This window comes from Mustela erminea, chromosome 16 (assembly GCF_009829155.1).
Source record: "Mustela erminea isolate mMusErm1 chromosome 16, mMusErm1.Pri, whole genome shotgun sequence".
In the NCBI taxonomy this organism is placed as follows: Eukaryota; Metazoa; Chordata; class Mammalia; order Carnivora; family Mustelidae; genus Mustela; species Mustela erminea.
In genome coordinates this window covers 82,629,089-82,642,341 of record NC_045629.1, presented here as the reverse complement: position 1 = coordinate 82,642,341, position 13,253 = coordinate 82,629,089, and the positions used below count along the sequence as shown (strand labels likewise).

The window sequence follows — 13,253 nt, the reverse complement described above, 5'->3', positions numbered from 1 at the left end:
ACAGGGCGGCCCCTTTCTGGCGCTCTGAGAAGGCGCCTGACGACCCCAGGGGAGGTCACGAGTCCTTCCTGTGGTCCTGGGTGGGCTGTCACCTGGGGTCTGACTGTGGCCCTCCGCACAGCTGGCCTGTGTTTCTGGTTGGGTGCCTTGGGTACAGTCTGACGTACAAAACATGAGTGTTAGCCTTGAAAGGTTAATTCTTTTTGGAAAAGAAACATGCTCGCTGGATAGCATCAGGAGGACAGCTTTCAAAGTCTTCCATTGGAAGATGTGGAACCGCAGTGGACGGACCAGGGAGACCCATCACATGTTCAGGGAGCGCCCTAGGAGTGCCCCCGCAGACCCAGGCCCCAGGGCTGATCGAACCCCAAGGTGGTGCGTGTGCATATGTGTGTGACGGCACAGTCACGCGTCATGTTTTCTGCTGGATGTTCCCTTCGTGCTCCCAGTGCGCCTCCTTTCCCAGTGATAGGGAGGAAGGACCCTTTTTTAGTTACGCAGCGTCAGAGTAAGTAAGCGTTGAGGTTCACCGAGCAGCTACCGTGACTGGGGAGAAAAAATAACCATGCGCGTAATAACAGAAATGGAAAACACAAGGCCCATCCTCCGTTCTGACCTTCTACGCCAAGGAGCACGTGCCTTTCTGGCGTTGGCGAGCGTGTCCCCACCTCCCCTTGCGGGGGGGCGGTCTGCTCTCAGGAGCTGTGATCTGACTGCCCCGTGTGTTGGGCAGGTCTGTCCCTCGGCGATGTCCCCAGCCGCCAGCCCATCGGCATCGTCCTCACCGTGCTGGGGGTGGTCGTCCTGGACTTCAGTGCCGACGCGACCGAGGGCCCCATCCGGGCCTACCTGCTGGACGTGGTGGACAGCGAGGAGCAGGACATGGCCCTTAACATCCACGCCTTCTCTGCCGGTGAGAGCGCAGCCCTGCCCCCGCCCCACCTGGCATGTGGCAGGACCGGCAGCATGCGGGAGGCTGTTCCCATGGCTCTCCTCCCCACCTCGGGCGGGAGGGCAGGGTGCTGGCGGCTGCTGGTCGGAGCGGCGGGGAGCAGCCCCCGCTGACCGCTCCCTGCGCTCAGGCGCCGTTCTCATCCGCTGGGAGCGGCAGCTTCCTGAGCTTGAGGGATGACGGTCCGCGTTGCCCAGAGTCACAGGCAAGCCTCCGTTTCCTATCCTGGCAGATAGCTGCTCCCGATGCCTTGGACGGGTCTCTGTGAAGTCAGAGCTCCAAACCTAGGGTCAGCTGGAGTTTCTCACTGTGTTTTTCCCACCACTTTTTCACTTTCCATCCCCAAAGTTGTCCTGACTCAGCCAGAGCTACGAATGCCAGGCCTGTTCCGTGGTGAAGGGTACAGGCCCTTCGGGCTCTGTCCTGGGTTCTCCCCGTCTGGGAGGGAGTGTCGAGGTGCCCGACACCGCTCACGGCCCCTCTGTCTCTCCTACCCGCTCAGGCCTCGGCGGGGCCATCGGCTATGTGCTGGGCGGGCTGGACTGGACCCAGACCTTCCTGGGCACCTGGTTCCGGACTCAGAACCAAGTGCTCTTCTTCTTCGCGGCCATCATCTTCGTGGTGTCGGTGGCCCTGCACCTGTTCAGCATCGACGAGGAGCAGTACAGCCCCCAGCAAGAGCGGGCCGGGGAGGCGGCTGACGCGCTGCCCCCTGCCACCCGCGGGAGCGCACTGGACGGCGGCGCGGGGCTGTTCCCCGAGGAGGTGCGGTCGGAGCACGAGCTCGCGCTGGACTACCTGGGCGCGGGCATGGTGCGGAGCAAGAGCGACTCGGTGCTGCACGTGCCCGACGCGGCGCTCGACCTGGAGCCCGAGCTGCCCTTCCTGCCCGACATCGAGCCCTCCATCTTCCACGACGGCTCGTACCCTGGCACCCCCCGCAGCACCAGCCAGGAGCTCGCCCGTGCCAGGCCTCCCTGCCTGGCCTCACTGCTCAGGGGATCCGCGAAGGAGGGCGACGCGCTGCTCGAGAATCACGCGCCCGAAGCCAAAGTCCCCAACGGCAGCGGCTCCCCGCCGACAGACGGCCCTGTGGGCTACACCAGGGTGGACGTGAGGCCCGTCGCCACCGCGTCCGGCTCCATGAGGCGCCGCAGGCACATGTTCCGCCGCCAGGCCTCCAGCACCTTCTCCTACTACGGCAAGATCAGCTCCCACCGCTACCGCTACCGGCGGGCCAACGCCGTGGTCCTCATCAAGCCGTCGCGCAGCATGAGCGACCTGTATGACCTGCAGAAGCGCCAGCGCTGCCGGCACCGCAACCAGAGCGGGGCCACGGCCTCCAGCGGGGACACGGAGAGCGAGGAGGGGGAGGGCGAGACCACTGTGCGGCTGCTGTGGCTGTCCATGCTGAAGATGCCCAGGGAGCTGGCGCGTCTGTGCCTCTGCCACCTGCTCACCTGGTTCTCCGTCATCGCCGAGGCCGTCTTCTACACCGACTTCATGGGTCAGGTCATCTTCGACGGGGACCCCAAGGTGAGGGCCGGGATGTGCCCGCCCCGGGGCCTGACGGGCATCGGCCTCTGTGCCCCGGCCCGGCGGCTGGCTGTCGCCTGGGGCTGCGCGACCTCATGTTGGGCCTGATGGCCTCCACCCGGGCTCTGGTGCCAGGCGCGGCTGGGAGGGGCTGGAACCACCTGTGCGGAGCCTGGCCTGTACCGGGACTGCGTCTCCTTTCGGGGCAGTGTTCACCGCGGCTCATAAACAGCCCACCTGCAGTTGAGATGGAAAGTCCCCTCCTTTGCCCAAAGGCTGTGGCACGTGATCCCTGCCCCGCCTTGAGCCCCAGTCTCTTTTCTGGAACAGGCTCCCTCCAACTCAACCGCCTGGCAGGCCTACAACGCGGGCATGAAGATGGGCTGCTGGGGCCTGGTGATTTACGCGGCCACCGGCGCGATCTGCTCAGGTAGGCCGACCTCCAGGCGGAGCAGCTGCACTCTCTCGGGGGTGCTCAGTGGTGGGAAACAGGGCCCAGGTCGTCCTGCCTGGAAAATGGGCCTGACTTGGAACAGGGCTGTGGCTCAGGGCCAGAAGCATGGAAGCTCGTGTGTCTGGATTTGGGCATCCTCAGACCACGTGCAGGCTGTCTTCTGTGCTGGTTCCTTCCCTGGGGGCTCCTCAGAGAGGGGCTCCGGCAAGGGACGGGCTTGGGGGGATGGGGGACAGCAGGAACCGGGCCCACGGGCTGGGAGAGGGGTCTTTTGTGCTTAGCCAGGAGTACAGGGGGAGGTGGGGTCTGCAGACCTCCTGGAGGAGAGGCCTTTCCCTGCAGGTGTGGTTTCATCCTTGAGGAGAGGGGGGTCGGGGTGACAGGCCTCAGTCTTGGGAACAGCATGCCTAGGCCCACCTTCCAGGAATGGGGCACAGCGGGGTCCAGGGTCCCCTGAGCAAGTCTGCTCTGGGTCCTCCTGTTCTCCACGTGTACCTAGAGGGGGAGGTTGGCGTTATTTCAGCCTGGCCTGGACTTGAGGGTGGCCAAGGTCAATGGAGCAGCAGGAAGGTCACACAGCATTGTCTGTGAAGCCTCAGAGAGGCTTCCTGGGGGAGGTGACATTAAGCCCCTGGGCCAGAAGGGGCAAGCAGGAGTCTGTCCCTCTAGACTCAGGGGTTTACACTCCGGGGAAACCAGCCACAATTTGAGATCTTAAGTCAAGACTGGGTGTCGGGCTGTTCCCGGTGGGAAGGGTCTGGGCCAGCCTGGCCTGCAGGGCGAGGAGGCCCCAGGGAGCTACTGGGTGGGACCAGGCTCTGGACTCTGGGACCCAACCTAGGAGGGCTGACGGCTGAGGTGCCAGAGCCCCGGGATGTTGAGCGGGGTACCATGGGCTCGCACGCGTGATGGGGGCAGGTGGGACTTGGTGGGGCGGCGGGGCGGGGCGGGGGAGGGCTCCGGGTAGCAGCAGCAGCAGGAGGTGGCCGACTAGAGTGGGGTGGGCACGCAGCTCACCCTGTGGGTCACTGTCCCGTGGCCGTACTCTCTCTGCAGCGCTGCTACAGAAGTATCTGGACAACTACGATCTGAGCATCAGGGTCATCTACGTGCTGGGGACGCTGGGCTTCTCCATCGGCACGGCCGTGATGGCCCTATTCTCCAACGTCTATGTGGCCATGGTCATGATCAGCACCATGGGTATCGTCTCCATGAGCATCTCCTACTGCCCCTACGCCCTGCTCGGGCAGTACCACGACATCAAGGAGGTGCGTCCAAAGCTGGGGGCTGGGGTCGGGGGCAGTGGTGGGGCCCAAGGTCACCAGCCGAAAATGTAGCTCAGGTCAGATCATCAGACTCATCTGGCTCCAAAGCCCCTGCTCGTTCTCCACTCGTCTCTAGGCAGAGAGCTCTGTACCTTCTGCTGGGGGGGGCATTTGGGGTGCAAATGGCCCCCCAGATCTTCGGTTCTGAAGTGCCCCCAAATTGGGTCGGTCTGAGGTACCGGCTCCTTCCATGGCCTACCTGACAGTGCGGCTTCCGGTGCATCTTAAGGGATTTGGTCGGCACCCGGGAGGCTGCCTGCCCCTTGCTGTCCCCTTGCAGACCCCAAAGTGGGGGAGCTTGGCCGGCACTGACCTGCGCAGTAGGGCGTGAGCCCCCTGGGTCCGTCTGTGCTTTGAGCAGCTGCGTTTAGAGAGGGAGCAGACAGGTGCAGTCAGTGTAACAGCAAATGCTGTTCGTCGCCATACGTCCCAGACACCATGATTTCAGCACATCCCATATAAAATTCTGATTATTCTCCCCGAGCCTCCCTCTTGACTCTGACCAGCCGCATCTCAAAATGCTCCGTGGCCACAGTGCTGGTATAGACCGTGTTTCTCAAACTCAGACACAGACCCTAAAAGGGAAGGAAAAAACGGAGAAAGGAAAAAAATAAACCCAAACTATGTTTAATCTTCTCTTGCACGATTAGAGAAGCAAAGTAAATCCGCAGTGATTAGGTACCTATGAAATGCCAAACTAATGAAAATCCAAGTAACCACATCGTGTTTTCTAATAAGCTGTTGCGTTGGAGTGTCACGCGACTACAGAAAAGTACACACACTGTAAGCGAACAGTGTAAGTGGGTTTTTGGACAACAAACTGGAAAGAGTAATGCAGACATGGCAACAACAGGAAGCTGGTCCTTGTCCTCACCTCTGACCCCGTGTCATCCTCTTGCCAGTGTTTGAACCTCTTGGGACCAGAGTGTCTGCCTTGCCTTCCCGCCTGTGCTTCCCGCCTGTGGTTGCAGAACGTGGCTCTTTCCCTCCCGGTCTCACTGTCGGCCACAGTCTGTGCTGCACTCTGCTGGCGGTGACATTGGGTGGCACCCTTGTCCCATGCGTGTCTGCAGTCCATCTGGGATACGTGTGTGTGTGTGTGTGTGTGTGTGTGTGTGGTAGAGGAGCGTGACTTCATTTTCCCTCGTCCGGGTAGCTGTGTGACCCTGTGCCACTCACATGAGGGCCACCTGGTCCCTGCCCGCACTGCGGTGCCGACCTTGTCCGAGCTGGGTGCCGGTCTGTGGGGGATGCGTTTCTGGTTCCTCTGTCCTCTTCCCCTGGCCGGTCTGTTCTCAGACCAGTGCTCTGTTCTAAAGTAGCTTCATAGTAAGACCGAAATCTGGTGCCGTGGGTCCTTCATCTTTGCTTTTTGAGATCATCTTGGGTGTTCCTGACGGTTTACTTTTCATCTGAGTGTGAGAGCAGTTTCCGGGCTTTGACATTGGAAGTACGTTGATTGTATAGATCAGTTTGGGGAGAGTTACGAACTTGATAGTGCGGAGGTTTTCTAGCCACAAAGACGCTGCATTCTCCTGTTAATCTTCGAGTGCAGCTGTAGACACTTCCGACATCACACACAGTCCCACCACCCGTGTACCATGAGATTTATGTTTTCTTTTCCACTCCTTAACACGTTTTCCATTTTCCTTGCCTTATTGCAATGGCCAGAGTCTCCAATACAGTGTTGAATAGAAGTGGGACGGGGTCGGGGAGACAGGCTGAGTGGTCGCCAAGCAGCCAACGGAAGGCAAGTTCTGTTTCCAGACTTCTGAGCTCACATTCAAACAAACCATGGCGGTGTTGACTGACGGGCCGACCCCCACCGCGGCCCTCACTCGCCGGCTCTCTCTCTTGCAGTACGTCCACCACAGCCCCGGGAACTCCAAGCGCGGCTTCGGCATAGACTGTGCCATCCTGTCCTGCCAGGTGTACATCTCCCAGATCCTGGTGGCGTCTGCCCTCGGGGGCGTGGTCGATGCCGTGGGGACCGTGCGCGTCATCCCCATGGTGGCCTCCGTGGGCTCTTTCCTGGGCTTCCTGACGGCCACGTTCCTCGTGATCTACCCGGAGGTGTCGGAAGAGGCCAAGGAGGAGCAGGAGGGCCTGTCTAATCGGCCACCGGGTGACGGCGGGGACGGCAGCCAGAAGCCCACCGTCTTGACCCTGTCCCGGAAGGAGGAGGGCCTGCAGGGGCTGGTGGAGACGGAGTCGATGGTCTGAGCCTTGCCCCTGTGCGCACACATTCCTGGGGTGGGGTGGGTTGGGGATGGCGGGCGGGTTGGTCACTGTGGCTCTGGTGACGGCACAAAGCAGAGTTCCTTCACTACACGGGTGGGGGTGCGGTAGCTCTAGGGTAGGCCTGGGCCTCTGGGCAGAAACACCACACTGATTACTTTTTCCACGATTAAAAAAATCATTTGAAATTTTTTTTTTTTTAATTGAAAAGGAGCTTCTGATTTCAACTGCTTAATTTCGCAGGTATATTATTCTGCATGTTTTTAAATCGTAAGGCAGATTTACACTAGACACAAGCAATCCAGAGAAAAATAAGATTTTCATTTCCAAGGTCATAATTGAAAACCACAAGTCCGTGCTGTGGCTCGCCGCCTGCGGTCTGCGGATTAAAGAGAGCAGCCGTGTGGCCAGTCCCTGGCCCTCTCTGCGCCCTCTGGGGGGCCTGCAGGTGTCAGATCTCACGTTCTGTTGGTGCTGCCATTATTGGAGAGTATTTTTATCATTATTTTAGAAAAAAAAAATTTTTTTTTCTCTCAACACTGGTTTTCTTAAGGAAACCATGTTTTCTTTTCCTCAGAGATTCTGATGGCACCGGGGGCAGGCCCGCCTCTGGGCAGTGGGAAGTGGCAGCCGCACCCCCATCCTGAACCTGTGCTGCCGGGAGGGCCCCAGGGCACCTGGGGGGCGGGACAGGGTCCACTGGGGGTGGCCTGCGGGGACGGCGGGCTGGGACGGGCACCTGCAGCCAGCAGCATCCCAGGGAGCAGACAGGCCCCCTGCAGGTGCACGCCCATGTCTGCGCCTGGACCCCCGACCTCGTCATCTTTGTCCGGAGCTCCCCAGAGAGATGGACTCTTTCGTTGCACTTTGACTCGTGTTTAAACCATTTGTTGGGGAAATCATGAGGGCAGAGCTCCAGGTGCGGCCTCGGCCCCTGGGACCTGCCACCAGGCCTACCTCGGGTGCGTGGGACGCGGCCCCGGCCTCTTCTGACCTCTTCTGACCTCTCGGGCCTGCTGGGCCCACGCCGGAGTCGGGGCAGTGGCGAAGTGATGTGAGTGCCTGGGACCTGAGGATGGTCCCCTCCCCCGCAGGACCTGGTGCGGTCTCCGCTCTGAGCATCTCAGCCAAACGCAGACTTGGGGGAAGGCACGCGGTCGATAGACGCCGCAGCTGCTGGGGAATGCTTTCCAGACCATTCTCTCACGACTGAGCAGTGTCTGCTTTTCTCACTTGGAACGATCGGTCTGAGCTTCCTGATGTCACCTGGACACAGACGATGGTCACACTTCGCTGCCTCAAGTTTTTTTTTTTTTTTTTTAATGAAGAACTTTCAGATGCATGAACAATCATGCCGCAGTATCATTCTAGAGCAGATATATACACGTATATATATATTTCAAGAGGAGACTAAGCAGTTTTTAAATAAATTACTTGAATTTTCTGTGTATTCCAAGGACTGGCTGTTTCGTGTGCCTGGCCGGCCTCTGGTCATGTCGCGTCTCGCAGCCGCTGGTGGCGTTTTGGGTCCGCGTTGCTCCCCTTCCGCCCAGGAGCTCACCTCGGAGAGCCGACCTCCCAGAGCCGGCGCGGGGTAGTGAGCGTTCTGCACGTGTCCATGCAGGAGGCTGGCCTCGTGGACGCGGAGCCGGGGCAGGGAGAGTCCGCCCGGCCTGGTGCGAAGCCCCAGTCTCCTGCTCCAGCTGGGCGGGCCCCCAGGACAGGTCCCTATCTCCAGCTCAGCCCGTCATCCCCCTGGTGGCTTTCCGGCCCGGCTTCTCCCGCCGTGGGTCCTCCTGATCGCAGGGTCCGAGTAGCCGGTCTGCTCCCGACAGCCAGGAAAGCCAGTGGCAGGAGAGCAGCTGATCCAGGGTCGGGGGTGGGGGCTGGAAAAGTCCCGAATCCAGGTGTGCAGCGAAGCAAGCGCGTGTCTTGGGTCAGGAGGACCGCTGTGGGGCGGGGGGTGGGGCTCCCAGACGTGGGAGCCCCATGGCTGCATGGGCCATGCGACTGGGGCCTGGCCAGGTCTTGGTGTTGAGGCACGAGGGCCTTACGGTGGGGCTGCCATCCACAGAGCGTGTTGACCCTTGATGTCCCAGCCTTCACCCACCAAGCTCTGGAACAACAAGGGCCCCGAGGGACGCTGTGTTGGAAGCGGAAGCCGGCCCTGGGCAGGGCTGCCTCAGCAGATTCTAGTCGAACGTGGATGTTCCTGGCGGTTCTTCCTCACTCCTGGGTCTGGTCAGGGTGCAGACCTGTGAGGACAGGGAGGTGCCTCGCGGTCCGGATCGGAGGCCCTCTCCGTAGCCGCCTTCCTGGGCCCTTGCTCCCGGCGGGAGCACAGAGGGGCGCTCGGCCCACCCGCGCGGGGAGATGATTTCAGGGTTGCACTGACTCGAGAGCCTCGAGTGTCTTAGGAGCCGTGAGGAGGAGCTGGCCGTTTGCACAGTTGCGCTCTGTGGCTCAGGGTTGGGGGGTGTGGGGTGTGATTTCTAATGCAGTAGCCGGGGCGGACCTGGTGGGGACCCAGCAGGAGAGTGTCCTGGAGCCGGCCATCTTCAGCCCGTGCCCGAGGGTTCTGTGCCTGCAGGTGTTGGTGCGCAGGACAGGTGGCCCTGGGGCTCATAGGCACAGGTCCATGGGCTGGGAGTGTGGCCTGGAGGGGTTCTGTTCAGTTGATTGCTGTGTCCTGGAAATGGGCTGACTACCAAAACAGGGTAACGTGGCTGACTTGCTCTTTCGTTCCCTGTCTCGGATGACCCAAACCCGAGCAGCCAAAGCCTGGTCCGTGCTGGAGCCTGTGTGGGGGCGGGGAGGCTCCGCGTCAGGCCGGGCAGCACGCCCCCGCGCCTGCTTCCCTGTTCTGTGTGACGCCGTTGTGACCTTCCGGTGGCTAAGGGCCCGCAGCGTCTGTCCCCGCCCTGGAGTCCCCCGAGAGTGCCAGGCCCCCCTCAGAGGTACTCAGGTGTGTTCTTGCAGGTGTCAGTGTGGGGGCACGGGGTTCTCTGAGCCCCTGCCCCAAAGGCCCACCTGTCTGTGGGGCTGCAGGAAGCAGGACATGAGCTGGGCCTGTGAGCCCCCCCCCCGCCCCGGCGGCCCAGCCTCGTGGCACTAACGTAGTGAGTCCGAGGGCTTCTGTCCCGTGTCTGCGGGGGTCGCCGCAGCTGGGTGTGGGGACACCTGTCACTGCCCGAGTTCGTGACACACCAGTTCCCACCAGACACCGCCTCAAACAGGCGTAACTGAACGTTCCTTTCGGCCAGCTGTCCGGCTCCTGTCACCCTGGGGAGGGTGGGGCGCCGATGGCCAGGCCTTGCGGGTGGCTCATGCCGGGGGCAGGCCGGTCTTCCCCATGTTGCATCCGCAGGCATCCATCTTCTGTTATCGGGCCTGGGAGGCCGCCGGCCTGCTTCCCGAGCTCCCGGAGTGGGCATGCGGCTGGCGGTGGACTCGGCCCAGCCCCTGCTGGGAGTGGGGTCGATGCACCCCGGCCCTGAACATGCCTCACATCTGGGAGCCCAGCCTCCGCTGCTCCCTACCCCCTCACGGGAAGCCAGCCACCACCGTCCCGGCCCAAGCCCCCCCAGTCTTGAGAGGGCCTCTTGGCCAGCCCGTGCTCCGGAGCCGGCGGTTCCCCCCGGAGCCTCGGACTGCGGAGTCCCTTCGCCCTCCCCGGGCTGGGGGCAGGGCACGTCTCCAATGCTGTGGACTGAGTCTCTTGGTGGCAGAAGGACCCGTTTTTTGGAAATGCCTCTTGTTACAGGACGAAGTCCCCAGGCATCTTGGAACGACGCTACTTAGTTCTGTTGTGAACTTGCCACAGGACTTTTTTTATCAACTTATTAAGTTGGGTAGTGTGACAACTCTTGCTGGTTTCAGCAACAATCTAAGTGTGTGTTAGACACACAGTGTCTTATGAGGAAAAGCGCTTATAAAGAAGAATAATACCACATATTAAGTTTTTATATTGGGTGCTAAGAAGGGGCCGGACGTCGGTGTGTCTGTGTGCCGAGCGTCGGCCGTGTCGTTTCCTTCTGGGTGCCCCGAGCCTGCGTGTTCGCTGGCTTCTGTCTTGCACACGGTTCTGTCTGGAACGCCCGGTCTCCCCGCCAGGGCCTCCCTGGATCTGTTTTGCTGTAACTTTGTGGTTAAATCTTAATGAACCTTTCCCTACCAGGTGACCACGTGGGTGTGTCTGAATCACTTCCCCGCAGCCCCTCCCTGTGCCTTCCTGGGGCTGGGCTGGGGACCCAGGGCCCCCCCACCCCATCCTGAGCCCTGGTGGGTCTGGTGGGAGGGCAGAGAGCCCCCAGGCCCACTGCTGGGACAAAGTATGGGCTCAGGAAGTCTCCCCAGAACCCCTTCCCCACCAGTTCCCAAACCTGGGGGCCTGTGCGGGAACCCCCACCTTCAGCGGGGTTGGGGGGGCCACCAGGACAGATCCCACAGCTGGGGCGGGCGGGGGCGGGAGGACGTCACAGCTCTGCCTGCCTCCCCGCCTGGGGGCACCCAAGTGGGAGCTCAGGCCCAGCCAGCGGGGGTGGGTTGGGGGTGACTCCTGCCCAGCCAGCGGGGGTGGGTTGGGGGTGACTCCTGCCCAGCAAGCTGGCTGGGGCCCCAGGACAGCTGTGGTCGCAGGTCTGGCAGCCCCTCCCGGGAAGAGGGAGCTGCTCAGAAGCTGGGCTTGTACCTCCGGACACACAGGTAAGTAGCTGAAGCCTGAGGTTCGGGGTGCCTGGGCCTCGGGCTGGGTGAGGTCCTGGGCAGGGGAAAGTGTTGCGCCCCCCCTCCGCCCCGCAACGTGGCCCAGAGGAAGTGGGGGTGGGGGCTTGCCCAGGGCCACTCGGCCAGTGATAGCTGAACCCAGGACAGGGCGCAGAGGAGGCTGGGTGGGGCCCAGGGAGGGAAGGAGGGGGCAGGGTGGGAGGGGGTGGTGGCCAGAGGCTGGAGTTCCTGGAGCTCCCTCGCCAGCAAGCCTTCCCGCCACCTGGAGCCACAGCGCCCCCTGCCGTCTGCCCAGCCTCCGCCAGCCTCCCCTAGTGCAGGTGCCGCCGGCCCGGGGGTGGGGGGGCCAGAAAACGGGGGGTGGGGGGGCAGCCCGCCATACTCCGCACATGCTGATGTGTTTTTTTCTTACAAAAATGGAACCACACATGGGTTTGCAATCTACATGTTCTGTTGAGTAAGACCTTGATCATCTTATTTGCACGTTTAGTTCTCCTACATCCTTTTAATAACATGAACCGGGGGGCGGGGGGGTGGTTGTGGCACCCGGGTGGTCCAGTCAGTTAAGCCTGCCTTCAGCTCAAGTCATGGTCTCAGGGTCCTGGGATCAAGCCCCACATCAGGCTCCCTGCTCAACAGGAAGCCTGCTTCTCTCTCTCCCTCTCCCCCTGCTTGTGTTCCCTCTCTCACTGTGTCTCTCTCAGTCAAATAAAATAAATTCTTTTAAAAAAAAGTTGAACAGGGGCACCTGGGTGACTCAGTGGGTAAAGCCTCTGCCTTCGGCTCAGGTCATGATCTCAGAGTCCCGGGATCGAGCCCCGCATCGGGCTCCCTGCTCGATAGGAAGCCTGCTTCCCTCTCTCTCTCTCTGCCTGCCTCTCTGCCTACTTGTGATCTCTGCCTGTCAAATAAATAAATAAAATCTTTAAAAAAGTTGAACAGAGGGTTTTTGTTTTAGGAGTTTTCTGGATTTTGTTCGGGAAGTTTATATCTATCTACTGTGTAAATACCCTCTAGCTTCCTAAAAGCGTAGCATTAATTTACTTTTTCTTGGTGATGCACTTGAGGATTTTCCTGGGAAGAGTGGGACCCCTCAAATGGGACATGCGTAGACGAGAACATTTTATTTGTGAAACAGTGAAGTTGTCAGAGAGCTCCCATCTGGTTTCTGACTCTGGACACCACTCTGGTTGTAATCATCAGTCTTTGCTTCCACTAACGTGGCTCCTTAACATCATTAGGTCACTTCCAACGAAATGGAAAGGAGCAGACTGTGATAATCTTTAGATGAGGAAACCAGAGAGCAGAAGGCGGACACACATCTGTTCCAGGGTTAGAAATGATAGAAAACACACGTACACCCAAGACAGGAGGAGGAATCCTGGTCGGGTGGGAGCAGTCAGCCTGGGGAGGAAGCCTGATCTGAAATGCTCGGGTTCTTCTGCAGGGGGCCGGGGGTGGGGTGGGGGGCAACTAACGTGTCCCACAGCCCCCGGCGGCAGGTGGCCGGTCCCGGACTGAAGCCCTCCCTGCCGCAGCTCCTTGAGCAGGCACGGGACGGTGCTGCACAGTGTGAAGTGAGCAGAGATCGGGCATCAACTCGCCGATTGGGAAACTGCATCGGTAACGTATATAGTTGAAGTTTGATTGTGATTTATTATTTTCTTTTTGCTTTAAAAATTAGCTTTATTGATTCTGATTTACATGCAGTAAGACTGAGCGGTTTCAAGCGCGCAGCGTGCCGACAAACGCACACAGTAGGAACTCGTCCCTGCCGCCGCGGCCTCACGGCTCACGCAGACAGCCCAGCAGTTCCCGCCTCGGGGTGTTTCCCGAGAGAAAGCAAAACCCAGAAACGCCTATCGCACATGCTCACGGCCAGAGGTCGTGTCACACGAAAAGTGCTCCCTCCTCACGCCGCTTCGAACTGACCATCCCGGGTCTGCGTTGTGTCACCGGAGAACCCCACGGTGTGACGCGCTCCTCCCGCGTGCGCTACAGTGCGAGGCCTGTGTGATTTCAG

The 13,253-nt window shown here is 60.5% G+C and overlaps 1 protein-coding gene across 3 annotated transcripts in view; it reads left to right on the top strand.

Moving 5' to 3' along the window:
• The window catches only part of SLC45A4 (solute carrier family 45 member 4), a 70,904-nt gene extending 63,082 nt beyond the window's left edge, over positions 1 to 7,822 (top strand). For 2 of the 3 annotated variants that reach the window (XM_032315919.1, XM_032315918.1), the window contains exons 3-7: positions 734 to 913; positions 1,455 to 2,488; positions 2,819 to 2,918; positions 3,999 to 4,210; positions 6,128 to 7,822. In XM_032315919.1, coding sequence (XP_032171810.1) covers positions 734 to 913; positions 1,455 to 2,488; positions 2,819 to 2,918; positions 3,999 to 4,210; positions 6,128 to 6,490 — 1,889 coding nt within the window. In that variant the 3' untranslated portion in view covers positions 6,491 to 7,822. The remainder of the gene's footprint in view (positions 1 to 733; positions 914 to 1,454; positions 2,489 to 2,818; positions 2,919 to 3,998; positions 4,211 to 6,127) is intronic. The other variant, XM_032315917.1, reaches the window with a different exon arrangement.
• The last annotated feature ends 5,431 nt before the right edge of the window (positions 7,823 to 13,253 follow it).